The 26703-nt window shown below is 42.7% G+C and overlaps 1 protein-coding gene and 1 long non-coding RNA gene across 2 annotated transcripts in view; one reads left to right on the top strand and one right to left on the bottom strand.

The window, feature by feature from the left end:
* The window catches only part of LOC141059913 (diacylglycerol O-acyltransferase 2-like), a 27975-nt gene extending 21449 nt beyond the window's left edge, over positions 1–6526 (top strand). Inside the window, exons 4-9 of the mRNA XM_073556118.1 lie at positions 49–119; positions 391–595; positions 1772–1946; positions 2051–2253; positions 3579–3752; positions 4011–6526. Of these exons, the coding sequence (XP_073412219.1) occupies positions 49–119; positions 391–595; positions 1772–1946; positions 2051–2253; positions 3579–3733 (809 nt within the window). The 3' untranslated portion in view covers positions 3734–3752; positions 4011–6526. The remainder of the gene's footprint in view (positions 1–48; positions 120–390; positions 596–1771; positions 1947–2050; positions 2254–3578; positions 3753–4010) is intronic.
* On the bottom strand, positions 2367–9804 carry LOC141059914 (uncharacterized). The gene is made up of 3 exons (XR_012222628.1): positions 7044–9804; positions 5708–5811; positions 2367–3850 (listed from the first exon to the last, which is right to left on the bottom strand). It is a non-coding gene; the product is annotated as an uncharacterized lncRNA (long non-coding RNA).
* Between the last annotated feature and the right edge of the window lie 16899 nt (positions 9805–26703).

Below are 26703 nucleotides of genomic sequence, written 5' to 3' on the forward strand. Positions count from 1 at the left end.
GAATTTGGTTTAATGCCATTGAATATTCTTTGCTGATCTGATCTATAGGGGGTCGACGTAGTGAATGGGTGCGGAATTGGTCTATCTGGAACTATTTTCGGGACTATTTTCCTATTCAGGTAAAAAAATCACTAAAATATCAGCTGGCTAAAGAGTAAAGGAATATTGTAAAGACACAAAACACCAAGATATCATTTTTTGCCTTTTTTAAAATTTCCTGGTACTTGAAAAATATTAGAAGTAATAAAAATCCTGTTTGGAGGTCATGCACAGACAGTAAAACCACATTCCTAAAGATCTAGAGAGAAACATTTAAAACTCAAGGTGGTCAGTCTCCTTGTTCCTAAGCGTGTGACTTTCTTTTTCCGTTCTGTTGATCTTTCTGTACAGCTTGTGAAGACACACAGTCTTCCTCCAGGACGTAATTACATTATTGGTTCACATCCTCATGGCATTCTGTGCATTGGAGCGTTTTGTAATTTTGTCACAGAATCTACAGGATTCTCTAACAAATTCCCTGGTATTCGACCTCATTTGGCTACACTTGCAGGAAACTTCCGGTTGCCCATATTACGGGAATACCTGATGAGCGGAGGTACGTTGGCTAATGATGATCATGATTTTTCCTTGCAGGGTAAAAAGAACTTGGAAGTCTGAAGTTTTCCAATAGATACACTTATTGTGCATATCATTTAAATATAGATTCAGAAAATTTGTAGTAAAGGTTAGATTTTATGGAATAATTATTACATGATATAAAATAAAAAAAAGGCAGGCAGCGTTTCAAAGAAAGTGTACAAAGATGGAGATCAGTTTATTGATCTGTCACGGGTTACCGCAATGGCACGGAGCCAGAAGACCACAGCATCTGGTTGCTCCTACTCCACGTCTGAGAAGAAGAACTTCTCTGGTTTATTAAACGTGTTTATTTCTTCCAGCAGAACAGGTGTTAATCGACTATGTTGGAAATTCCTATGTTCAGCTGTGCTCGGTTAGCCACTCCTTTTCCCTATATACTCTGGGCTCTATTACCTAGTCCTTGTCAGAGATAGCACTTCCTTCCTGACAATAGGAGGGAGAGAAGCTGGTATGAGAAGGAGAGCTGGAGGAGTTATAAGTGACTGTCGTTTGGGTTGTAGGCTTGGTAATTCCTTATCCTTCCCTGTTTTGCTTTCTTCCCCCTCCTGCACACCCTCTTGACTCCTCTTATATGTGTGTATGTGTGAGTGAATATTTTGCTTGTCTGAAGTTTTCTGTTAGCCCTTGTCTTTGATGCCCTGTTTGTTGAGTTGTAGTACTGCTGTGTACAGTAGCAGCCCTGCTTCCCTGGGTGGGAGAAAGGGACAGACGAGGGCTAACTTAGGAGATAAGGCAAGGGTGGAGGCCCAGGCGTCTTTACCATCTGAAGTATCCCGGGGAACAGGACAAGCTAGGGCGCCCCCTAGTGTTAGGGCCAGGAAAGAGCCCCTGGTCTCAGGTCACTCGAAAGCTGTGTCGTGACATGATCCATCTCAAATTCAGACCTCTTGGCTCCAGAAAGTCAGGGGCAAGTCTTTCACAAGCATTGAGAAATGCTTTCTGGCTCTGAAACAATTAATAATTTCAGAAAGGCTTAACTGAATAAAGTTTTTTTAATTGCATATTTAGGTACCAAATCTACTAATCTAAAATTACAAAACCCAAATATTAGCACAATCATACAAATGTAATTACAGCCTGAATATGTGTTAAAAAATAAGCTATATCTTATGACCTTACAGTCTCCTTTTAGGCTTGTGTCCGGTGAATCAAAAATCAATTGGATACGCTCTATCACAGAAGGGCCGTGGCAATGCAGTGGTGATAGTAGTAGGTGGAGCAGCCGAGTCATTGTCCTGTCAACCTGGAGTCACAACGGTGATCCTAAGCAGACGAAGAGGATTTGTGCGACTTGCACTTGAGTATGGGTCAGTACTGAACCATGTCACAGTAATTTTTTGTATCATTAGACCTCTGAGAGAGAGATAGAGAGACCTCTGATGATTGTCCTTGTCTTGGTATCTAAACATAGGGCAGACCTGGTTCCATCTTTCTCATTTGGGGAGACTGACCTCTACCAACAACTCCGTTTCTCAGAGGGAAGTTTTCTTCGTTCAGCTCAAAGCAAGTTTCAGAAACTTTTTGGGTTTGCTCCATGTTTTTTCTATGGTCGTGGCTTAACATCTCCTGAATCAAAGGGCTTCATCCCTTACTCCAGGCCAATAACAACTGTGGGTAAGTTCTTATCTTGTCATTTTTACCACTGTACCACTGATGAAGGAAATCATTTTCTCAGTCTGGATGAAACCATGTAACTGTAGAGAACATCATTAATTGCTGCAAAAGAATCTAGATAATCCAACTCTTTACTAAGGGAGAACAATATAGAAAATTGACATACATAAATCTGCAAATCTTCCAATGGTTTCAAACCCCCACATAACCATTGTTCATTGAATTTTTTTGTGCATGAAAATGAGATGTTCCATCATTGGTGTGAGCTCAATATCCAATCGAATATATGGAGGATAGGAATAGGGTGTAGTTGTTATGTGTGAGGGAAAGAGGCAGGGGTGAACAATGGAGAAAAACAATTGTAATACGTGCCAGAGCCTTTTCACACTTCGTTCATCTTCACAATCAGCAGCTCCGTCAGGGTGTGCATCCGAACCCCCCATAAAACAGGATTTGGGCCTATGCGCCGATGGGGCAATTGACTATATTGATGCAGATGATGTCACCCTGTGCTTTATTGTGCATCACTTTTGGCCATATCCGTCTTTTAGAGGTAGACAGTTAAATGTAGCTAGAGTGCATTACTATCTCAATAATCAGAAGCACATAGATACCTAAGTTTGTCCTTTAAAGGCCTTGAAAGATGGCATTAGATGTAGTTGCTGGGTTACCATAATAACCTGGCATGGACTAGCACAGAGCAAACTAGCCACAGGAGATGGGACCAAAGCCCGGTCCTGGAACCGGGACAGGAAAATAACATCTATATTGTTTAAGAAATGTCAAGTACAAGAACTTTGGTGATAAGTAAAAGCTGAGTCATTGTTACCTACTGTGTTTCTGTTGGGCCTCTGTGCTTATTCCGAGCGAGGAACCCCATTGCTAGGGCCAAACTGTGTAAGTTCTTAGAGGGGCTGACACTCACCATCAGGTCTGTCTTTAGTTGTACAACTACAATGCCTTGCATTAAGTAAACACGACATCACATAAATTGTGTGGTTCCACAACAAAAGTAGAAGAAGATGAGCTGTCCTGACCATAGTGTGCCTCTAAATAATGGCTATCACTCTATTCACCTTGTGTCGCAGTCTAATTCAACTTTCCATATCTTGTTCAACCCCAGCTCTGCCAAAACTGGCATGAAAATGCCAGAAGACATAATTTTTTTTTAGAACTCTGTATTGTGTAACGTTTGAATGTATTTTGTGCCAGAAAACACCTTCATGAATAGGACCCTATATATCTGTGACAAAGTCTATTATACAGTATGTAATTTATTATAGGCATGTCTTCAATCTCTACTGCTGTTCCTTCATTGTCCACAGTTGGAGAGCCAGTCACTGTGCCGCAGATACAGGACCCAAGCCCAGAGATTGTGGATCGATATCATAACATGTACAAGCATTCTTTGCTAAAACTTTTCAATGAGCACAAAACCAAATACGGGTTGGGAGAGAATGCCGAGCTGCACATCTTGTGACCGTTAACCATGTGATCAAGTGAGAGTCTTCTATTGTCTGCTGTGCTGGCTGCTTCTGTACAAGTCTCCATGATTTACACGTGTGCCACATTCTTATCTGCTTCTTAATATGAAGGTCTATGAGAGGAATAAACATGGACACATTACTATAAGTGACTGCTTACTTATGCATAATTATCCCAAATATAACTATGTACCAAATTTAGGAACGCAAAGAGACATGTTGAATGTAAAATATTGTACATTTATACTAAAGATAGCTATTCTGTATTTACAGACTCCTATGCAATAGAGATGAGCGGATGTTTTGAAATTGGAATTCGCCAGCTTTGCCGAATTTTCACCAAAAATTCAATTTGCGGAAAATAGGTTTGCTCGGCTCTCAATACTGGATTGTTTCCAAATTGCTTGTAAAATACATGTTGGGGAAAAGAGAGAGGGAAAGAACCCTGCTGACCATAAGAGCTTAAACTCTACAAGAGACAGAGGGAGAGACGACCCCACACTCTACAGGAGAGAGAGAGAGAGGACCCCGCTGACATAAGATCTTACACTCTACAGGTGAGAGAGGACCTCACTGACTATAAGAGCTTATATTCTACAGGAGAGAGAGAGGTTACAGCTGACCATAAGACCTTACACTCTACAGGAGATAGAAGACCCTACTGACCATAAGAGCTCACACTCTATAGGAGAGAGAGGACCCTGCTTACCATAAGAGCTTACACTCTACAGAAGAGAGAGATGACCTTTCTGACCATAAGAGCTTACACTCTACAGGAGAGAGAGAGGACCCCACTGACCATAGGAGCTTAAACTCTACAGGTGAGAGAGGTCACAGCTGACCATAAGGCCTTACACTCTACAGGAGTGAGAGAGACAGAGCTCCGCTGACCATAGGAGCTTACACTCTACTGGAGACATAGGACCCCGTTGACCATAAGGCCTTTCACTCTACAGAAGAGAGAGAACTCCGCTGACCATAAGAGCTTACACTCTACAGAAGACAGAGGACCCCACTGACCATAATAGCTTACACTCTACAGAAGACAGAGGACCCCACTGACCATTAGAGCTTACACTCTACAGACGAGAGAGGGAGAGAACTCAGATGACCATAAGGCGCTCTACAGTAGACATGACCCCACTGACCATAAGAGCTTACACTCTACAGGAGACAGAGGACTCCACTGACCATAAGAGCTTACACTCTACAGTAGACATAGGACCCCACTAACCTTGAGAGTTTACACTCTACAGGAAACAGAGGACGCCACTGACCATAAGAGCTTACACTCTACTGACGAGACATTGACTCTGGATATGGATATGGATAATTACTCTACCGCACAAACTGCCCTACACCGGGAACCGCTGATCTGTGATGGCCCCAGTATTGACCACCATTGTACAATGCATGATAATCCATAAGATTTAATATAATTGACACAATGGGTAATAGAAAAACTCGATATTCCCCAAGGGGGATGGGCTACTCCAAGCATAGTCAGAATTTTACACATTTACAGAGCATCTAGCCCTACATAAACCAAAACACAAAATTATGCTAAAAATACATTCTTTATTGTTCATCACATAAAAACGCAATAATAGTAGTAATAATAGATGCAGTGGTTGGTATAAGGAAACAAACAAAAAATTCAAGGAACCACTCAAAGCATCGACACAATGGTATGCACTGTACAAATACACAAAACTTCAGTGCTAAGATAAACAGTTGCCAGTTACCACTACCTACACATATGTTCAAATAATTGTCTATTAAGATGCCACATGTATCACAGATGGAAGTCCATCAAAAGGTAGGGAAATTGTAAAAGGATGTTAAGTAATGTGGCCGGCAAGAAAGAAAATAAATGACATCCCATCCCAAGGACAGATCTATATGTCAAAGAACGGTGTCCATTAATGCATAAAGTGATTGTGCAACTTAAAGTGCCGCTTAGTGCTTACCCATCTGGGTGAGGATCCCGGTTCCAGGAATGTGCCCCGACGCACGTTTCACCTATTTGGCTTAATCCATAAGATGTCTATGCTGCAGGGCATTATGAGGAGACCTACACAGCAACATAAAATGACATTAGCCCGCTTTCTGATGCTTTTCCAGTCTGGGAAATAGTGGCAGGCATTTTTTTTTCTGAAATTATGAATTGAATGTCACAGTGTTTAATTTCCCATGAAACCGCAAATTTCATGAAAATGGTCTGATCTTGATCCTTTTTGGATCGGTCCGCTCATCTCTAAATATATTGTTAATGGAGCTGAACAAATACATTGTGTCTGTATACTAAAGGGGTTATCCAACATTTTCAAATGAATGTCTTATATCTAGGAGGGAGATAGTGCAGATAGACATATCCCCATGATCTAACATTGATGGCCTATCATGGAAAAAAGATATTCATTTTAAAAAAGTCTGGAGAACTTCTTTAAGGAGTCAAAGTAGCCGTGTTCCCTAAAAATATATGTATTTATAGTCAATATACTGTACATCCCTGTGGAATATATAGATGCAATATAGGCAACATGAAATAGACTATATGGGGATAGCAATGTATTTCATGATTTCAACCTACTGAATATCCTCAGGACAACCAGGGACAATCTGTAGAAATATTACGCTGGTGAATATTTTTAGAAGCTAGACAAATATCTGCAGATCTATACTGATATATATATATATATATATATATATATATCATGGGCATTATTAGTTGCTCTATCCTTGTTACAGCAACACGTATGTAGAAAATAAAGGATTTTACATCCTCATCTCTCTTCATCTTATTCTGTGATACTATAATCAAAACTGTTATTACTCTTTTACATGTGTCCTAGATAGTCTAGCAGAAATGTAGGTCTAACTGCACCTGTTTTGTCGATAGAAGAACCCCTCCTGCTCCTGCTTTGATCTTCAGCACGTTGGTCATTATGATATTGGGCCAGCAGGGGGAGCTGAAGGTCTATACACCACACAATGTTCCCTAAGTGCAAAAAAAAAAAACCTCTCTCTTTTAATTGTTAGGGAATTGGCATGAGTCCCCTTTGTGCATCATACCTCCCAACTGTTGCAGAATAGAAAAAAAGGACAAACCATGTGGCACACATTGCTCCACAAAGAGGCTTCTAGAGAAAAAACAAAATCACCAATACCGCACACTTCAAGAGCGTCTTTAGACACACAGAGGGCGTCGTTCCCATGAAATCACATGAGTTAAAGTTGATATCCAGGAATTTACAAAAAGCAAAAAATGTATCTAAATACAATAAGTAGGTAATTCCTACTTACCTGCCTGTTGTGCACGGCACCGTTCTTTCCCGGCACAGAGGGGTCACAGACCGCTCCTACCGGGGCTTCAGAAGCCTCTGCTGATGTCACGTCTACAGAGCGGAAGCTTGCTTTCCGGTCCACGCTGTTGATGGTGTGGGACTTCTGAGGTCATTCTGATTGACAGATTGATCCCAGCTGCCTAACTGGGGGAGCCGGCTGCCAATCAGAATGACTTTGGAAGTCCTGCTCCGTCACGTCAGCAGAGGCAGCTGAATCACTGGCAGGATTGGTATGTGACCACTTTGTGCCAGGGAAGAACAGCACCATGCACAACAGGGAGTGGTTAACAGAAGGTGCTCTATACTCTATAATACAGGTTAATGGGAAGATGCCATCTTTTTGAGCATTTTGCCAGTGTTTTTTGATTGAAAATCTGCTAGCGATTTATTAATTGTTGAATGGAGTTTAAACAAACATCCAGAAAATGCCTTAAGAAAAAAACAAAACGAAAACATGGAAAAATGCTCCAAAAAATTGTGATGGTGAAAAGTGGGAGAAAGTGCCAAGGAAACAACAAAGAAAACACTAAAAAATGCACACTTCAGGAAGAAAAATGCAGGCATTTCCGGAAGCGTTTTCATCTTGGACAGAACTGTAGTCGTGACCTGAACAATTGCTATATCCATGTCCAATCCTTACCCTACAAAAAACTGTACTCTTCTCTTCTGCATACCTGCATCTCCAGCTTCAGCTTCCTCTGAGCACTTCCCAGGCGACAACGGTCCCTCTTCCAGGCGACCCCCTGGAATGGAGACAAAGTCCGAGTCTACTTTAACACTTTCTTTACTGATAATTTCACAAGTTACATCCACAGTTGATACATGGTGACATTTGCTTGTTTCCTCATCTTTCCCTTTCTTGCTGTTACTTCTGTGCAGTACACGCCCAGACCGGACTGTTCTAGACTGCTCCCCAGTTCCTTCCTGGCCTAACCTTGCCATGATGACAATTCCTTCTGCCTGTTTTGCCCCAGACTCAAAATCATCAGTCATCAGGTTTGGTTGCCTCTGGGTAAAGCATCTGGCCCGTCTGTACGTAACTCATCCAAGTCCCAGCTTCCTTCACTTCAGCTGTCGAGCCGACTCCTGCCCTAAAAGCATCAGCCCAGGCGACAAGTCGCCACATCCTTCTGTTTCTGTACTGGCCCACTGCTATGGCACACAGTGGCCATGGGTAACGTGGGCTGCAGCGCTTGAATGTTGCATAGCTGCCAAGCTGTCCTGGGCCTATAGCCCATGTGGACACTAGGGCACCCTGATCCCGTCTGACCTAACTTCCTACGAGGTCCCCGCTTACTACCCAGCAGCCCCTCCTACACTTAACCTTCTATGAATGTCCTATCAGCTATACCTATAGAGCCCACTAGTGTGCCCCATCTAATGGCCCACAATAGAACTACACTTACCCATGAATATGTAAACTATATACTAAAGTGCCCTCCTCTATTGTCCCCAAAAGGATGCACTAACTTTCCCTAACTATACATGCACAAAAGACACATAATATATGCAATACTATAATACAGGAACACAAAGCAATATATTACAGTTTTCTATAAAATGGTAACACATACATGTGGCAATACCATAGACGATGAACGGTAATACATAGTTATATATGTAGCAGTTAGCTGGGAGTAAGGTAGGAAAGCTTCCTGTTTTTAGTCAGTTGGGCTAGGGATCTGAAAGAGCCCAGTTGGGGCCAGGGAGCTCCTTAGGTTCTCGGATGGGCTGTAGGCCCGGGCTGCCCAATACCCTGCAACGTTCAAGCATGTGCCCAGCCATCCAGGGTACCCAGGGAAGAGCGAAGTGCAGCAAATCCCTCAGTAGACAGAATGAGAGAAGAAGGAAGCAGAGGAAGGCATAAAGGTCACCGTAAAAGTGAACAAGCAGGTCGCTCCAAATGTGGTGGATTGCTTCGTGGGCTGAAGCGCTTATGTCCAGGGTGAAACGGGCAGGAGAGCGCTTCACCATAGTGACACTGTACAGAGAGGATGCTGCGGGGCCGTCTAGGACGCTCCGACCCGCGAAAACACTTAGTGATGAAGGAAACAGTAAAAGGAAAAATGAAGTGTGCTGTTTGTAGTGTGATGGAAATGCTGGAAACTACTTGGATGTGCTGTGTCCTGAAGTGAATAAAATTGTTGAGTTCAGAGTTGCCCTGGACTGTGTCTCCATTCATTGGGATCCAGAAGCAGCTGTATGCCAGAGCAGCAAAGGGGACACTGACAGCACAGTGAGTACTGCCTGAATTATGCAGAATAAGAGGCACCTTTTTCATGTAGAGGGAGGCCAAGGTACACAATGCCCAAAAACATCAGCCATTGATTTGCTTCAAATCTAAAATTGGGAAAAATGTAAGAATGAAATTGTGTGGTTTAGGGAAGGTACAGATGAGTGTATGAGCATTGTGTTCACGTGTACATGTAGGTTCTGTGTGAGTCTGGTATTGTAAAGGTCGGCTAGGGCAGTAGGGGCCGGACTAGGACCTGCGACACCCATCGGACCGGCCCCCGGGTGATTATAATAATATTTATTTTTCTTATCTTGCAGGTCGGACTGGGGGCTTATCTACAGCATTATAGAATGCTGTAGATAAGCCCTGAAAGGCGATGGCCACATCTTATAGTGGCCAAAATAGGTGACAAGTGTACTTTAACATGTTAAATGCCACTGTCAAACTCTGACAGCGGTATTTAACATGCATGTGCAGAAGCACGTCATTACCTCCTCCCATCGGCACCCATTTCACATGACCGCGGGTCGCCGATGGGTTGGCATGATAATCCGGGGTCAGCAGGAGATCCTGTGGTCATTATAGCCCGATAGCTTTGAGCTCCACCCAGCGGTCTGCGCTCATAGCAAGTGAGCATATCTGCAATATAGAGCTGGGCTGCAGCCCTGCTCTATGTAGCACAAGTGATCGGATAATCGCAGCTTCTATCCTCCCATGGAGACTATTGATGCAAGTAAAAAAAAATGTTTTAAAAAATATTTGAAAAAATATAAAAGTTCAAATCACCCCCCTTTAACCCCATGCAAAATAGAACAATAAAGAAAATAAAATATACACATATTTGGTATCGCTGTGTTCAGAATCACCCGATCTATCAATATATAAAAAGAATTAATCCAATCGACAAACGGCGTAGCGAAAAAAAAATCAAAACACCAGAATTATGTTTTTTTGGTCACTGTAACATTGCAATAAAATGCAATAACATGTGATCAAAAGATCGTATACACACCAAAATAGTATAAATGAAAATGTCAGGTCGGTGCGCAAAAAATAAGCCCTCCACCGGCCCCATGATCCCAAAAAATGGAGACGCTATGGGTCTCGAAAAAATTTTTTTTTTACAAAGTTTGCAATTTTTTTTTCACCACTTAAATAAAAAAGAACCTAGACATGTTTGGTGTCTGTGAACTTGTAATGACCTGGAGAATCATAATGGTAGGTCAGTTTTAGCATTTAGAGAACATGGTGAACATGATAAAAAAAATCCAAAACGCAATTGTGTAATTGCCCTTTTTTTTGCAATTTCACCGCATTTGTAATTGTTTCCCCATTTTGCAGTACATGATATGGTAAAATCAATGGTGTCATTCAAATATACAACTTGACCCGCAAAAAACAAGCCCTTACATGGCCATATTGACGAAAAAATACAAAAGTTATGGCTGTAGGAAGAAGGGGAGCCAAAAATGGGAACGCAAAAACTCAAATACCCCTGTCCATAAGTGATTAAATTAATATCCACTGAACCAGTATATTGACATTGCTCAGGCAGCAAAATTATTTTGTTGGCAGAAGTATCATATAAACATTAAAAGTGCAAACTAGTTGCTTCTTGCTTACACCGAAATAAAATGCCAGGCCTGTGTTTCCCATACATTTACAACATCCTGTAATTACTAATTGCTCCCAATCAGCCCTTGTAATTAGCAGGAACTTAATAGAGTCCACATTTTGCTATTTATCCACTATGGTCAGCCTGTCACTTATAAATAGAGATGGGCAGCCACCTGGATGTTCGGGTTCACCCGAACAGTAACAAAAAGTTCGGGTTTGGGTACCAGAACAGTGCCCGGACCCGAACCAGGACCCCATTCACTTGGGTGACCCGAACATCCAGTGTTTACCATGATGTCTTGTGCATGACAGCACGGAAAACCACTTCTGATCAGTGGTAAAAATGCTATAAATTTAACCTCCGGTCACTGATGTCAGCTGATGGGACTACTGCTCCCATCAGCCGACGCCTGCTGCCGCTAATAACAGGTAGAGCAGGAGCAGCTGATGGGAGTATTCATCAGTCGCCATCTGAGCTGTAAATAAATAATTTTTAAAAAAATGGGTTCCCCTGTATTTTTGATAATCAGCCAGGCAAAAGTCACAGCTGGGGACTGCAACCCTCAGTTGTCAGCTTCTTTAAGGCTGGTCTCATGATCCAGGTTGGATTATGACAGATAAATGCACAAGTAACCTTTTTTTTTCTTTAAGCTGTTTGCTTAAGGTTAGTTTTGCCCCAGTGGCCATTAGGGTCATTGCAGTGTGGTGGTTTCAGTTCTAGTTTTGCCCCCGGTGGCCGTTAGGGTCATTGCACACTGGTTACTTTAGTTTAGTGCACGTGATTATGAATCAGGTGTGATTGCTGGCTCTTACCTATAAGAGTGTCAGGTGGTTGCAATCACGTTTGGTGATATTGGTCATTTCCAACCATCCTTGGAGGAGGAAGGAGCTAGAGAGAGTTCCTTGCAGCACAATCAGAGTCCTGTTGTGGAAGGACCCACAGTGAGGAGTTCCTTGCAGCTCTGACAATGCTTGGTGACATAGCAGCTATTCAGGAGGAAAGCTGCATTCTGGTGCTGGACTGTTGTGAGTTCATTTTCCCCTTCACCATTGAGGTCTGATGAACTCCCTCTTCTGGTGAAGGAAGGTAGTGAGGCTGATTACCAAGCACCTGAGCAGGATGATGATGACTGGGTGACTGGAATTGCTGACTGGATATAAGGCAGCCGACGCCCTTCTGCCTTGCTGGTGATTTCTCAGAGGGATTCTAGGAGACCAGTCTGATTCCTGCTCCTCAAAAGCTAAGTTTTCTGCCCTGCTTTTTGCATTTGTGTTTTGGTTTTGTTTTGCCTTGTTTTTCTGGATTTCTGCCATTCCCTGCTGGGGTGAGCTGAATTCCTTCTGCTCTGTCTTCAGAAAATACCTGAGTACTGATATAGTCTTTTTGAAGCCTAGCGTCTTCAGGGTTTTTTCCCTATCAGTCTGTTGGCTCTTGTTTTGATAGGGTTTTGGCGGATTGCAGACAGCAGCTTTTCTATCCTGTCCTATTTAGTTAGCTTGGGCCCCATCATTTGCTCAGCCTTTCTTTCTATCTGTGTGAGTGTTTTTTCATCTTGCTTCACCGTCATTTTATGTTGGGGGCTGCCTATTGCTTTGGGGTCTGCTCTGGGGCAGTGTAGATTTCCCTTTCTGTCTTTAGGCTATTTAGTTCTCTGGCTGTGATTGAGGGGTCTAGGGCACCGTAGGAACCCCCCACGGCTACTGCTAGTTGTTGTTGATAGGTTCAGGGGTCTGCAATCCGATAGCTGCCAACTTCTCTGGTTTTCTGGACTTAGCTAGTATTTCTGTTTTTGCCTCCTACGGTGACTCATTCATAACACTGGACTCTGTTGCTGGGAGCAAGAGCAACAGAGCAGAGCTAAGTGCTGTTATCCCTGTTTGTATTTTTCCCTGGTGTGTATTAGTACAGCGGTGGGGCCAGTGCCTGCACCACCCAGCTCCCTAGCAAGGGATAGGTGTAGGGTGTGCTAGGGTGACAGGTTCCGGCTCAGCGACAGGTGAGGAGCCTGTATAGGGAACGTTAGGAGTGGGAGGGACACTGACTCAGGGGAGTGCAGGAGGTCTCCACGTCCCCGTTCCCTATCGCAGAGCCCACCGTTGTAACTGTTTTCCTTCCCCCGTGTCTTGTTGTTTTAGTTACCGGCCTGCGGGTCGTGTCACACAGGACAGTTACAAGTGCCAGTTTTGTTGTTTTGTTTACCTACCTGCGGGTCGTGTCACACAAGATGGGTCCACGTGACAGCTGGTTATCAAGAACAGAGTGGTCCCCTTGCTGTATTTTTTAATTATTTAAATAATTTAAAAAAATGGCATGGGGCCCCCCATTTTTGACAACCAGCCAAGCTAAAGCAGACAGCTGGGGGCTGGTATTCTCAGGCTGCTAAGAGGGCATGGGCATGGATATTGGCCCCCAGCCTAAAAATAGCAGCCCACAGCTACCCAGAAAAGTCACATCTAATTCTGGTGCTTTGTTTGGCTCTTCTCACTTGCCCTGTAGCTGTGGCAAGTGGGGCTCATATTTGTGGGGTTGATGTCACCTTTGTATTGTCATTGATGTCTATTTTCCCACCAAATCTGATCAGCTTCCCTGTCCTTGCTGAAGAAAAGCATCCCCACAACATGATACTGTCACCACCATGTTTAACAGTGGGGATGTTGTTTTTAGGCCAGTTTATCAAATGCCAGAGATTACTTCCATTCTTGGATCAGGACATTCACCCTTGAAGCACTGTGAGGAGTACAGTGCCTAGTCATAGACGAGGGGTTACTGTTTTCCCATACCCTGGCTCTCTACAAGCAAATAACGTCCTATCTGTCATGTGGTTTGTGTAAAGAGGATAACACTCACTTTCGATCCGAAAGACTCTGTTTTCTCTGCTTTCCCAGTTCCGGATGCAAAAGTCAACCACAGACTCTTTATCCATTTTCAACAATTCAACTTTACTCAGCAGTTCAGTCTTAACCATGGATACAGCACAGTATGTTAGATTGGTAACAGTTCCTTCAGTCTCTCTATCACTTTCTTTGTTGGCACTCCTTGCCCCTGGGATATTCCTCCTGGCACTGCAACTTCCCAGAATTCTGACCTGATTGCTGTCTGTCAATCTCCGTACCTTTTTCAGGCAGTTAGCCTCAGACGTTATGGGATGGATCACCGAAATTTTTTCACGGCCGTTCTCATGCTGTATTTTCCCTTCATTTTCTTAGTATTAACGTGACCTTCAGCACTCTGGCCCTTAACTACTGCTTCAATAACTCTCATCAGATAACATCAACGCTATCTCCAATTCTATCTAAAACCAGGAAACACTTCTCCTTATATTACTGGTGCCGCTCCCTAACTGAGGCTGTTCCTATCTATATTAAGGATTACCTTGCTATATCTATAACCCTCCTGATTTGACAGTGCCCTCCACTGCACGCCCCAATCTTAACTATACCTATCACTGTTATATAAGTACATTTTCGTCAATGTTAACAAAGTACACATGAATTGTCCACAATATTAGTATATTAACATTATACAACATTATTCACATCATAATCACAACGATTTGGATTTCTGGATCACGGAGTGAACTACTTATACGATGGACTACTTGATAGAGATGGGGTGCACCTTACGAAGACTGGAAAACATGTATTTGGAAGTCGCCTTGCTACACTTGTAAGGAGAGCTTTAAACTAGAACAACATGGGAAGGGAAGCAAAAGACCAGAAAAAGCCATACACCTGACAAATGCTATTGAGAACTCTGCTATTAGAAGTGGAAAGGAAGAACAAAGACGAAAGAATCTAATTAATAAAAATATTGGAGAAAGAGAAACCAATCACAAACTAAAATGTTTCTATACTAATGCACAAAGCATGGGCAACAAACAAGGAGAATTGGAACTACTAACACAGGAAAAGAAATATGATGTCATTGGAATCACTGAAACTTGGTGGGACAATACACATGATTGGAATACAAGACTAGAAGGATACAACTTATTTGCAAGAAACAGACTTGATAAACGAGGAGGGGGTGTCGCATTGTATGTTAGAAACGCGTATATCTGCACAGAGATTGAAGCTTCAGAGACTGGGAGTTCTGTGGAAACTGTTTGGGTAAGAATACAAGGACAGAACAATGGAAAGGACACCATTGTAGGCATTTACTACAGGCCGCCTGTGCAAGCTGAAGCTATGGATGAACTCTTTATGCATCAAATGGCCAAGTTCTCCAAAAAATATGACATAGTTGTCATGGGAGATTTCAACTATCCAGACATTTGTTGGGAATCTCTCTCAGGCAAAACTAACAGGTCAAGGAAATTCTTATCCTCTCTTGCTGACAACTTTATCTTCCAAAAGGTAAGGGAGAAAACAAGGGGAACTGCTACCTTGGATCTAATCCTTATAAACAGGGAGGAAATGGTTGAGGAGGTAAAAGTGGCTGGGACCCTAGGAGGTAGCGACCATGCTATTTTAGAATTTTGGATAACTAGAGGCGGAAGACCTGTGAAGACTCAGACATCAAGGTTAGATTTCAGAAAGGCAGATTTTAAGGGATTCAGAAAGAGAATTGGAGGGATCCAATGGCTGGATATCCTTAAAGACAAAAATGTCCAGGAAGGATGGGAAATCTTGAAAAATGAAATTCTCAAAGCACAGTTGTTAACAATTCCGAAAAGAGGGAAGAATAGGAAGCAGTTAAGGAAACCAGGATGGATGAACACAGAACTTAAGCACATGCTAAAAAGGAAGAAAAAAATGTTTATAAAATGGAAAGAGGGAGGCATATCTAAAGAAGAATATAATGCTGTCTGCAGAACCTGCAGGGCACAAATCAGATTAGCTAAAGCTGAAAATGAATTGAGGCTTGCAAGAGATGTCAAAAGCAATAATAAAGGATTTTGGGGATATGTCAAAAGTAAAAGAAAAGTCAAAGATGCTATAGGATTTTTACAGGATGAAAATGATGAAATGGTAAGACAGGATGTTGAGAAGGCTGAACTTTTAAATTCCTATTTTGCATCTGTTTTCTCTCAGAAAGGAAATGTAACATCAACTGTTATTCACTGTCCTATTAAGGGAATAGAAGAATCCAGGATATCTATAAACAGAAAGATAGTGAGGAAACACTTAGCTAGCCTAAATGAATTCAAGTCTCCAGGTCCAGATGAATTACACCCCAGAGTACTGAAGGAGATAGCAGAAGAAATTTTTGAACCCCTCTCTATAATCTTTGAAAATTCTTGGAGAACAGGAGAAGTGCCAGAAGACTGGAGAAGAGCAAATGTTGTTCCTATCTTCAAAAAGGGGAAGAAGGTGGACCCAGGTAACTATAGGCCGGTGAGTCTGACTTCTATACCAGGAAAGATCTTTGAACAAATTATTAAACAACATGTATGTCAATACCTGGATAAGAATGAAGTGATTAAACAGAGTCAGCATGGGTTTGTAACTAATAAGTCATGTCAGACTAACTTAATTTCCTTCTATGACGGTATCACTGATTGGGTGGATCAAGGAAATGCTGTAGATATAGTATATCTTGACTTCAGCAAAGCATTTGACAAAGTCTCTCATACAATTCTTATTGAAAAAATGATTAAGTATGGAATGGACAAGGCAACTGTTAGGTGGATTCATAACTGGCTTAGTGATCGGACCCAAAGAGTGGTCGTAAATGGCTGCACATCCAGTTGGAAGAATGTCTCAAGTGGGGTACCACAGGGCTCTGTCCTGGGCCCTGTATTGTTCAACATCTTTATCAACGATTTAGATGAAGGAATTGAGGGTAAACTGATTAAATTTGCTGATGACACAAAGCTAGGAGGGATAGCTAATACTAGAGAAGAGAGAGAGAGGATTCAAAAAGATTTAAATAAACTGGAGAAGTGGGCAGCAACTAACAGAATGGTTTTTAACAGGGAGAAATGCAAAGTACTACATCTGGGCAATAAAAATGGAAAAAACATATATAGAATGGGAGGAATAGGGCTAAGTGACAGCACATGTGAAAAAGACTTGGGTATACTAATAGATCACAGACTGAATATGAGTCAACAGTGTGATGCAGCAGCAAAAAAGGCAAATGCAATTCTAGGATGTATTAACAGAAGCATACAGTCTAGATCACGTGAAGTCATTATTTCCCTCTACTCCTCTTTGGTCAGACCTCATCTGGAATATTGTGTCCAGTTTTGGGCACCACATTTTAAAAAAGACATCAACAAACTGGAGCAAGTTCAGAAAAGAGCGACCAGAATGGTGACCGGTCTGCAAACCCTGTCTTATGAGGAAAGGTTGCAGGATTTGGGAATGTTTAGTTTGCAAAAGAGAAGACTGAGAGGAGACTTAATAGCTGTCTACAAATATCTAAAGGGCTGTCACATTGTAGAAGGATCAACTTTATTCTCATTTGCACAAGGAAAGACTAGAAGCAATGGGATGAAACTGAATGGGAGGAGACACAGATTAGATATTAGAAAAAACTTTTTGACAGAGTGATCAATGAGTGGAACAGGCTGCCACGAGAAGTGGTGAGTTCTCCTTCAATGGAAGTCTTCAAACATAGGCTGGACAGACATCTGACTGGGATGATTTAGCGAATCCTGCTTTGAGCAGGGGGTTGGACCAGATGGCCCAGGAGGTCCCTTCCAACTCTACGATTCTATGATTCTATATCAAAAAGCATACCTCTTTTATTAGGAAGGGACAAAGAGCATGCTTGTCCCTGACATACTCTTAAAGCACTATACTCTCTGTCAAAATCAACTTTTGTACCCTCTCCTGGCGTGCTGCCTCCAGTTTTTCTTTTTTATTTGGATGGTTTGGTAGGTCCCTGGGAAACTTTGCACCCTCAATTTTAAAGGTGCTGCTCTATTTTTATATATATATATATATATATATTTAGATTAATTTTTTTCCCAAATATTCATATATATATATGAATCTTTAGTTGAGTTTTGCCAATACAGCACAAATCCAAAAGGTGAGCACCTCCAAGGCTATGTTTATTGTCACATCATCATCACGCACTTTCCTTATATGCGCCTTTCTTCTTGTTTTTCCCACATTGATGCCTACTGTTCATTATTTTTCAAATGTCACCTGTATTGCCTGTGTGTGTTATCTGTGCTGTATCCAATTTTTTTTTCATGTTTTTTTTCCACTGAAGAAATGTCTTTGTTCCCAAACCAATAACTGTCACAAAGGTGCTACCTGGAGTTAGAAGGTCACAATGAGAAATTAATCGCAGGTCCTCTTTAGAAGACTATGTGATTCATGTCCTATTTTAAATGGACTTCCTTTCAGTGCAGAAAGGGTTAAAGACTATTGACATACTGACTGGGAACATACAAGTAGCTGCTCTCAGCTGCAGTTGCTGACATCATCTCCTCTCCCTATATATACTAGCTCTGGGCATTTCTTACTTGCCAGTGAAAGAATCTTCTTCCTGCAAAGTGTTGAGCTGTGTTGTTGGAGTTGGTAGTAGTTATTGTAGAGTTCTGTGTGCAGTAGGTTTGTGAGAGTTTATCCACTTGTCCTTATTCCTATTTAGTTTGTTTATTCCTCCCTTTCCCTACCTTCCTCCCTATTTTTGGTGAGTGTTTTGTATGATAGTGGAATTCAGTTAACTGTTTCTGTCTTGTCTTTGTGTCTTGTTTCCCTTACATTTCTGTCTGATGCCTCATGGGTTGGGGTACGGGACAAATTAGGGTATAGCAGGAGCACAGTAAAGTCAAAGACCCAGGCCTCTCTACCTTCAAGAGTACCACTGGGACAGGTATAGATAGGGTTACATGGACAGTTTTTGGCCCCTCACCCTTACTTCAAACTGCCACATTGTGACAATAATGGAAGAGTTCTGTTAAAGACATAATAATAATAATAATAATAATAATAATAATAATCTTTATTTATATAGCGCCAACATATTCCGCAGCGCTTTACAGTTTAACAGTTTCAAAACACAAGTCATAAGTAACAACGCTAACAATACAATAATTAAAGCAAAATAAGACGAAATAAGACGACCCTGCTCGTGAGAGCGTACAATCTACAATGAGGTGAGGGAGATACAGAGTACAGGTGTGTATTTACAATGGTGTATTTACAATGAAGGCCCAGCCATCTTGCAGGAGTGAAGGATGGATGGAGATAGTGAATGGGCTACGCACGCACACTTACACAGAGAATGACTTTGATTAGTGAATGTGATAGGCCGCTCTGAACAGGTGTGTTTTGAGGGAGCGCCTAAAACTATGCAAATTGTGGATAGTCCTGATTTCTTGGGGTAGAGCATTCCAGAGGATAGGAGCAGCACGGGAGAAGTCTTGGAGTCGGGAGTGGGAGGTACGGATTAGTGCAGAGGTTAGTCGAAAGTCGTTTGCAGAGCGCAGCGATCGGCTAGGCCGATAGACAGAAATGAGAGAAGAGATGTAAGGGGGTGCCGCACTGTGGAGAGCTTTGTGGGTGAGAACAAGTACTTTGAATTGGATCCTATAATGAATGGGCAGCCAATGTAAGGACTGGCGAAGAGCGGACGCGTCCGAGTACCGATTACCCAGATGGACGATCCTGGCTGCTGCATTGAGTATGGACTGGAGAGGGGATAGCCGAGTGACGGGGAGGCCAATTAATAGACATGGAACATTTATTTCACAGCTTATATATTGTTTCACATTCCTACTTCAGTGGCTGTATACCAATAATACTAGCGCCATGGTTATATGTGTCATGTCTGTTCACTTGTCTAAGAAAACTGCTTGTGATCACATTTATACTTGTTCCCCATCTGCCCACCTGTGCTTCATGTATTGACTGTTCTGTGATCTCTCTGCTTTGTCTGCATCAGCTTTATCCAGGCCACAGCTGAGCTCATTTTACAATTCTTCCCAATTGTCGGTATTCAGAGGGGATCTGAGAACAATCGCAGCACAGTGAAAGGAATGAATTCATGTTTGTGAATTCCCGGACACAACGTTATTGTAGAGGCTTTTGTTTCCCCTCATCTGCTTTGCTAATTACAGCAGGGGTCTTAACCACTAACTTGCTATAGAAAGACAAGTTTCGGACTCTTGAAAGATATGGCTTACAGCAGAAACTGTCCACGTCCCTTTCATTGTTCCTCTTGACCTTTGGATATATTTTGAGTTTCTTTACGCTTTGCACAGAATGCGCCATTGGTATTAATCATGTGTATTATTTTCACTGTTATTCATATGCTGACAACTCATCTACACAAATATTTATATTCTATTTTACCCAACACAATAAATGCATTGAAAATAATTATTACATTCTAGTTTACAATTATCAGGCTGCTCAAGTAGGGGCTATAGGTACACCATTTTCGGTTCAGCTTTAAAAGTTAAGTCCATAGGGGACATAAGTCCATCTCTTCATATGATCACAGTTTTCCCCCAGCTCGCTAATAGAAGATACATGGAAATAAAATATATGCAAAAATCAAACACTGGGTATATTCCCAGCCTTACAAAGTGCTGTGTGCTGGGTTTTTTTTTTGCAGTCCTCATAGCTGCTGTCCATAGAACTATGAGGATACCTTCCCACAAGGTGCTAGTGAAGGGGCTATTCCATATGAATTTTCTTATCATTAAAGGGGTTGTCCGGGCTTTTCATATAATCTCAGTACATATCTGGGATGCAGAATTATGACAATAAGTAATTTACTTTCTGTCACTAGTTTGCACGGTTTTCTAGATATTCTGAACAGAACGTCCAGGGGGGGTGTTATGGCATTGAAATGAGAACTAGTTGTAACCTCCTACTCTACTCCAAACATGCCCTCTATAGCAACAACCCCACCCTCCATAGCTACAGGCCCTCCCCGACCACATGAAGAAGCCCTTATCACACAGTAACAAATCCTCCCCCTATAGCAGCCTCAATGCAGAGAGCAGCTGCTCCTCCCCCAGACACACGCTGAACAGTGATCTATGGAAAGTGAAACTAGTGAGTAGTGAAAATCGTCCTGTATTCTGGGCCACTCCATGATTACAATACATAACTCATTACCAGTAATTCCTTCCCTCACTGTCCCAGGCTGCTGGCAGCAGTGAGAACAGACTGTGTGATGGTCAGTGATGGGGGTCTGCAGCTTCTAATCTGCACAGGGGATGGCAGTCACTGATGTAATCTGTTGTGTGACAAAGCCTCTGCTGTGTGAATGAGACAGCTCTGTGTCACTGATGTCTTCACACAGCAGCAAATTTGGTGCAGTGTATGTGTGAGCACTGTGTCTCTAATGACACAAATACTGATGGGAGCAGCCTGTCCAATCAGCAGTTGTAACAGTGTGAAGTGTTGGGGGGTGTATGTATGGAGATATATATGAAACTAAGGATTCTGATACTATAAATAAAGGGCTTGTTTGTGTTGTTGAGGAGCCCTTCCTTCATTCCTTCCTAGCTTTTCAATATTCCTTTCTGACCCTGGCATACCTCCAGCCTGTTTAAGGTGTGTACCTATATCCTATCACTTTATAATGTTTCTAGCAGAAATACATAACCGGTGCACGTGGACCATTCACCTCTGCCAGTACTGGGAAAGACAAGCTGCAATTTATTTATGTATTTTCCCATCACCTCCGGGCAATTTTCTGTTTTTCGTTTTTCCCTCTCCCTCTTCCATAACTTTTCTATCAACAACACAAGCAAGCCCTTTATTTTTAGTATCAGAATCCTTAGTCTCATATATATCTCCATACATACACCCCCCAACACTTCACACTGTTACAACTGCTGATTGGACAGGCTGCTCCCATCAGTATTTGTGTCATTAGAGACACAGTGCTCACACATACACTGCACCAAATCTGCTGCTGTGTGAAGACGTCAGTGACACATAGCTGTCTCATTCACACAGCAGAGGCTTTGTCACACAACAGATTACATCAGTGACTGCCATCCCCTGTGCAGATTAGAAGCTTCAGACCCCCATCACTGGCCATCACACAGTCTGTTCTCACTGCTGCCAGCAGCCTGGGACAGTGAGGGAAGGAATTACTGATAATGAGTTATGTATTGTAATCATGGAGTGGCCCAGAATACAGGACGATTTTCCTTCCTCACTAGATTCACTTTCCATAGATCACTGTTCAGCGTGTGTCTGGGGGAGGAGCAGCTGTTCTCTGCAGTGATGCTGCTAGAGGGGGAGGATTTGTTACTGTGTAATAAGGGCTTCTTCATGTGGACGGGGAGGGCCTGTAGCTATGGAGGGTGGGGTTGTTGCTATAGAGGGCATGTTTGGAGTAGAGTAGGAGGTTACGACTAGTTCTCATTTCAATGCCATAACACCCCCCCCTTGGACGTTTTGTTCAGAATATCTAGAAAACCGTGCAAACTAGTGACAGAAAGTAAATTACTAATTGTCATAATTCTGCAGCCCAGATATGTACTGAGATTATGTGAAAAGCCTGGACAACCCCTTTAAATCGGCTGGGTTTTACAGTTACTATGAGATTTTAATAAAAATAATACACCCAGGGTGGAGAATACGTTCAGCGTAAATTGATCAGAAATCTGCAGCCTGACAATTTATCTTGTGGATGTTACCATGAATTTCATCCTTTAGAATGCGGAGTCAAGTGCGCGCTTAACTGAACCAATTATACAGCTATAAATACCATTGCAGATTTCGATGGGGAAATTACCTATGGGAACATAGCCTGAAAGTGTAAAAGGTTTCAAGCTTTTACAAAAGTGAAGTCATAGCCTATTGCCGAGATTATAAAAGGTCCATGTTCTCACACATTAAGTTTTCCACCAAATTTTTCAATGTTTTTCGCCATTTTTCATGTACAGACATCACTCAAGTAATGGAATTAATGGTGCTACATAAGTGAGTAAAAAAAAATGTATTATTTTGCTTAGCAGCGCCAATTATTTCTCATTGCTGATTTTTTTTTTATTTGTTCCAATTAATGAAATACCTCTTGTATTAGCAGAGTCCTTTGTTATATATATTATGAAAACCTAATAAAGAAACAATTACACAAAAAAGGTGTGAGCTAACATTACAGTTCACTCTAATATGGCACATTACATATAACACAGTATATTTTGGTCTGTATCAAAAATAATTTAATCTGTGATATAGAGCATGTGATGTCACTTCTATTTTTCGACATATTTTTGTTTCCCTACTATAAACAATAGTTGTACACCAAGAGTTTGGGATCTCAGTTAAAGTGCAATTATCTTGTTTGAAAAGCTTTGTGGCTCCTTCTCCTTTTCTGGCAACTTCTCCGTGGTTTCTGTCAATAAGATCCATTTGTGTTTTTCTCTGAAAATACACTCCAGTCAGCAACAATATGGAAACAAAGCATATTCCCTCCCTACATCTCCCAAAGTTATCCCACAAAAGTACAGAATTCCTCAGGCGGGGACATTCCAGAGCTCAGGGACAATTTATCTTGTTACTGCCATAGTCCGGGATAACAAATTTCTTCTCCATCACCATGGGAATCTTTACAGCACAGTGATAACAGCTGGGTTTGACAAAAGAAGAAAAAAAAACACAAAAAATGCAGAGCACTTAAACACACTGTAAAACTAACAGGAGGTCAGTACAGTCTGACTACAGGTGGCAGCGGAGCAGAATCATAAACTGGCCAGAAAATTCTGGCTGTAATTATCATCATGTTACAGGTCATAGTGAATGCAGCTGATGGCTTTGCTTTAGAATTCCATGTTAATTATGTCACTTAAAATCTTAATTGCTTCTTATGGCTTGCCAAAGTGTATGTATAAAAAATGTTATCTGTCCATGATTTTTGGATAAGCTGTCAATAAAAAATAAAAAGTCAAGTTGCCAAACCTAATGGAGAGGTTGCAGTATCGCCCAGACCCTAGTGCAAATATCACTCTACTCCATCTGAGAATAGTAGCGTTGGCAGCGGATTATTCAGGATACTTTCCAAGCATGTGACAACAGAGCTTCTTTATTCAGGACCAAACAGGAACAATATATGATAAACTTAATAGATCAGGAATAAATCATTTGTGTGTCTCTATCTATGCAGCATCTACAGCAGGCTGCTTCTCTCATACACAGACACAGGAAAACAGGAAAAACAGTCACATGCTCTCCCTGTGTGAGCCTCTGGGAGTTTTTTTTTAACTTTATGAACAGCGTACAAATCTAGCAACTAAACACTCATAGACAGGAATGGATAAGGAATTTAGATTGTGAGCCCAAAATGGGGACAGTGATGATGATGTCTGTAAAGTGTTGCAGAATAAGATGGTACTATATAAGCAGTTCATAAAAGATAATTGGAAGAATCTCTTATTGGATTGGGGTCAGTATCTTTGTTATGTGTAACAGGGGACTAATATTTATAGAGAACTTGTCACCTCCAAAAAATTTACCTGCAGATAAAGTGGTGAACCATAGGTACTGTATATAAACCCTGTTTCATTAAAGTGTTTTTGCCAGAAATCAGGTGTAAAACACTTTGATAAGTCTCAAAAATGTTGTGCATCTTGAGGTTGAGCAAAAATGTTGCCACTTTTAACATTTTCCCATCAGATTTGCCCAGCTCCTTCAAAATGAGATTTGTGGTATTAGGCATTTACCTTATGCCACAAATATTATTCCAGACCCTGAGTAGAGTAATATTGGTTGCAAGGCACACAGAGGCACATTCCACTTTCCAGACACGCCTGATTCATTAAGAGGTTTGTGTCTCTTAAGGAATCAGGCATTTCTGACTCCAGCATGCCCCCTCAATAAGACCAGCATGAGCAATACCATCAGGATGAATCGGGACCAGAGTATTTAAACAATGTCTGGCAGACTTACCTGAAAAATTAAGTTGTATTTTCCCTGCAGCCACTTGCTTCCAGTCATCAATCTCTGAGTTCTACACAGTGAGCGTGCTTTGATCCCTCCCCAGCACAATGATTGACAGCCTGCTCTGCAACATGTGTGTGCAGAGTGTGTGCAGAGCAGACTGTCAATCAATGTGCTGGGGAATGATCACATTGCCCTCACTATATAAAATAAAACTTCATTATCTCCCTCTAGTCACTGTAGATCTGATTATGTTATTTATTTACCTGCAGATTATCACTATATCTGCATGTAAGTAATATTTTTGTAGGTGAGTTTTTCAAGTTGTATGTTAAGAATGCAACTTAGTAGTAATAGACATCTGACTGGGATGATTTAGCGAATCCTGCTTTGAGCAGGCGGTTGGACCAGATGGCCCAGGAGGTCCCTTCCAACTCTACGATTCTATGATTCTTTCTGTTCCACACTGTTTTCCCCATATCAGTGAATTACAACACTGTGGCTGACATTCAAAGATACATGAGCTGAAAACCAGGACACACACAAGGACAAAATTGGTGGTTTCCCTTGTGATCAGGGTCGGTCTGGCCCCGTGTGGTATCGGGGAAATCCCCTTTGGACCCTTTGCTGAGGGAAGGAGAGGAGGAGAATAAGTAGAAAAAAAAGTCTGTGGTTTTAAGGGGCGTGGGCCCTTTAAAAGCGCAGGCCATGTATGTGCATGGGCACATGCACACAGCAAGACTCATTACCTGAACTGCCGCGTCGCATGTCCCGATCCATACTGGCAAGTGTGCGCCCGTCGTCACTGGCATGTGACGTCAGTGTCATGCGCTACATGCGACGGGTGCACACATTCACCGCCGGCCTCTGCTATGTCGTCGGCTATTTTACCATGTGCACGCTGGACCTGCAGAAGAGGAGGACGCCGCTCAATGCTGGGAGCGCAGGAAGGTAAGACAAATCTTTTTTTTTTCCTCCTCTCTCTCTCTCTCTTTGTGTGTGTGTGCATGGGGCCAGGCTGGAGACACATGGGGGGACCAGGCTGGAGACACTTGGGGGGACCAGGCTGGAGACACATGGGTGGGCCTGGATGCATACACATGGGGGACCAGGCTGAAGACACATGGGGAGGCCTGAATGGAGACACATGGGGGACCAGGCTCGAGACACATGGGGGAGCCAGGATGGATACACTTGGGGTTACCAGGCTAGAGACACAAGGGGGGACCAGGCTGGAGACACATGGGGCGACCAGGCTGGAGACACTTGGGGGGACCAGGCTGGAGATACATGGGGGACCAGGCTGGAGACACATGGGGGGGCTTGGATGGATACACATGGGGGGACCAGGCTGAAGACACATAGGGAGGCCTGAGTGGAGACACATGGGGGACCAGGCTCGAAACACATGGGGGAGCCAGGATGGATACACTTGGGGTTACCAGGCTAGAGACACATGGGGGACCAGGCTGGAGACACATGGGGGGCAGGCTGGAGACACATGGGGGGACCAGGCTGGAGACACATGAGGGGGGACCAGACTGGAGACACATGGGGGGTCTTGGATGGAGACACATGGGGGGACCAGGCTGGAGACACATGGGGGGACCAGGCTGTAGACACATGGGGGGACCGGGCTGTAGACACATGGGGGACCAGGCTGGAGACACATGGGGGCCAGGATGGAGACACATGGGGGGGTCAGGATAGAGACACATGGGGGACCAGGCAGGAGACATATGGGGGGACCAGGCTGGAGACACATGGGGGATCACGCTAGAGACACATGGGGGACCAGTTTGGAGACACATGGGGGCCAGGATGGAGACACATGGGGGACCGGACTGGAGACATATGAGGGGACTGGGCTGGAGGCACATGGGGGGACCTGGCTGGAGACACATAGGGAGACCAGGCTGGAGACACATGGAGGGACCAGGCTGGAGACACATGG

Source organism: Dendrobates tinctorius, unplaced genomic scaffold (assembly GCF_039654945.1).
Source record: "Dendrobates tinctorius isolate UK_male_01 unplaced genomic scaffold, ASM3965494v1 ptg000231l, whole genome shotgun sequence".
In the NCBI taxonomy this organism is placed as follows: Eukaryota; Metazoa; Chordata; class Amphibia; order Anura; family Dendrobatidae; genus Dendrobates; species Dendrobates tinctorius.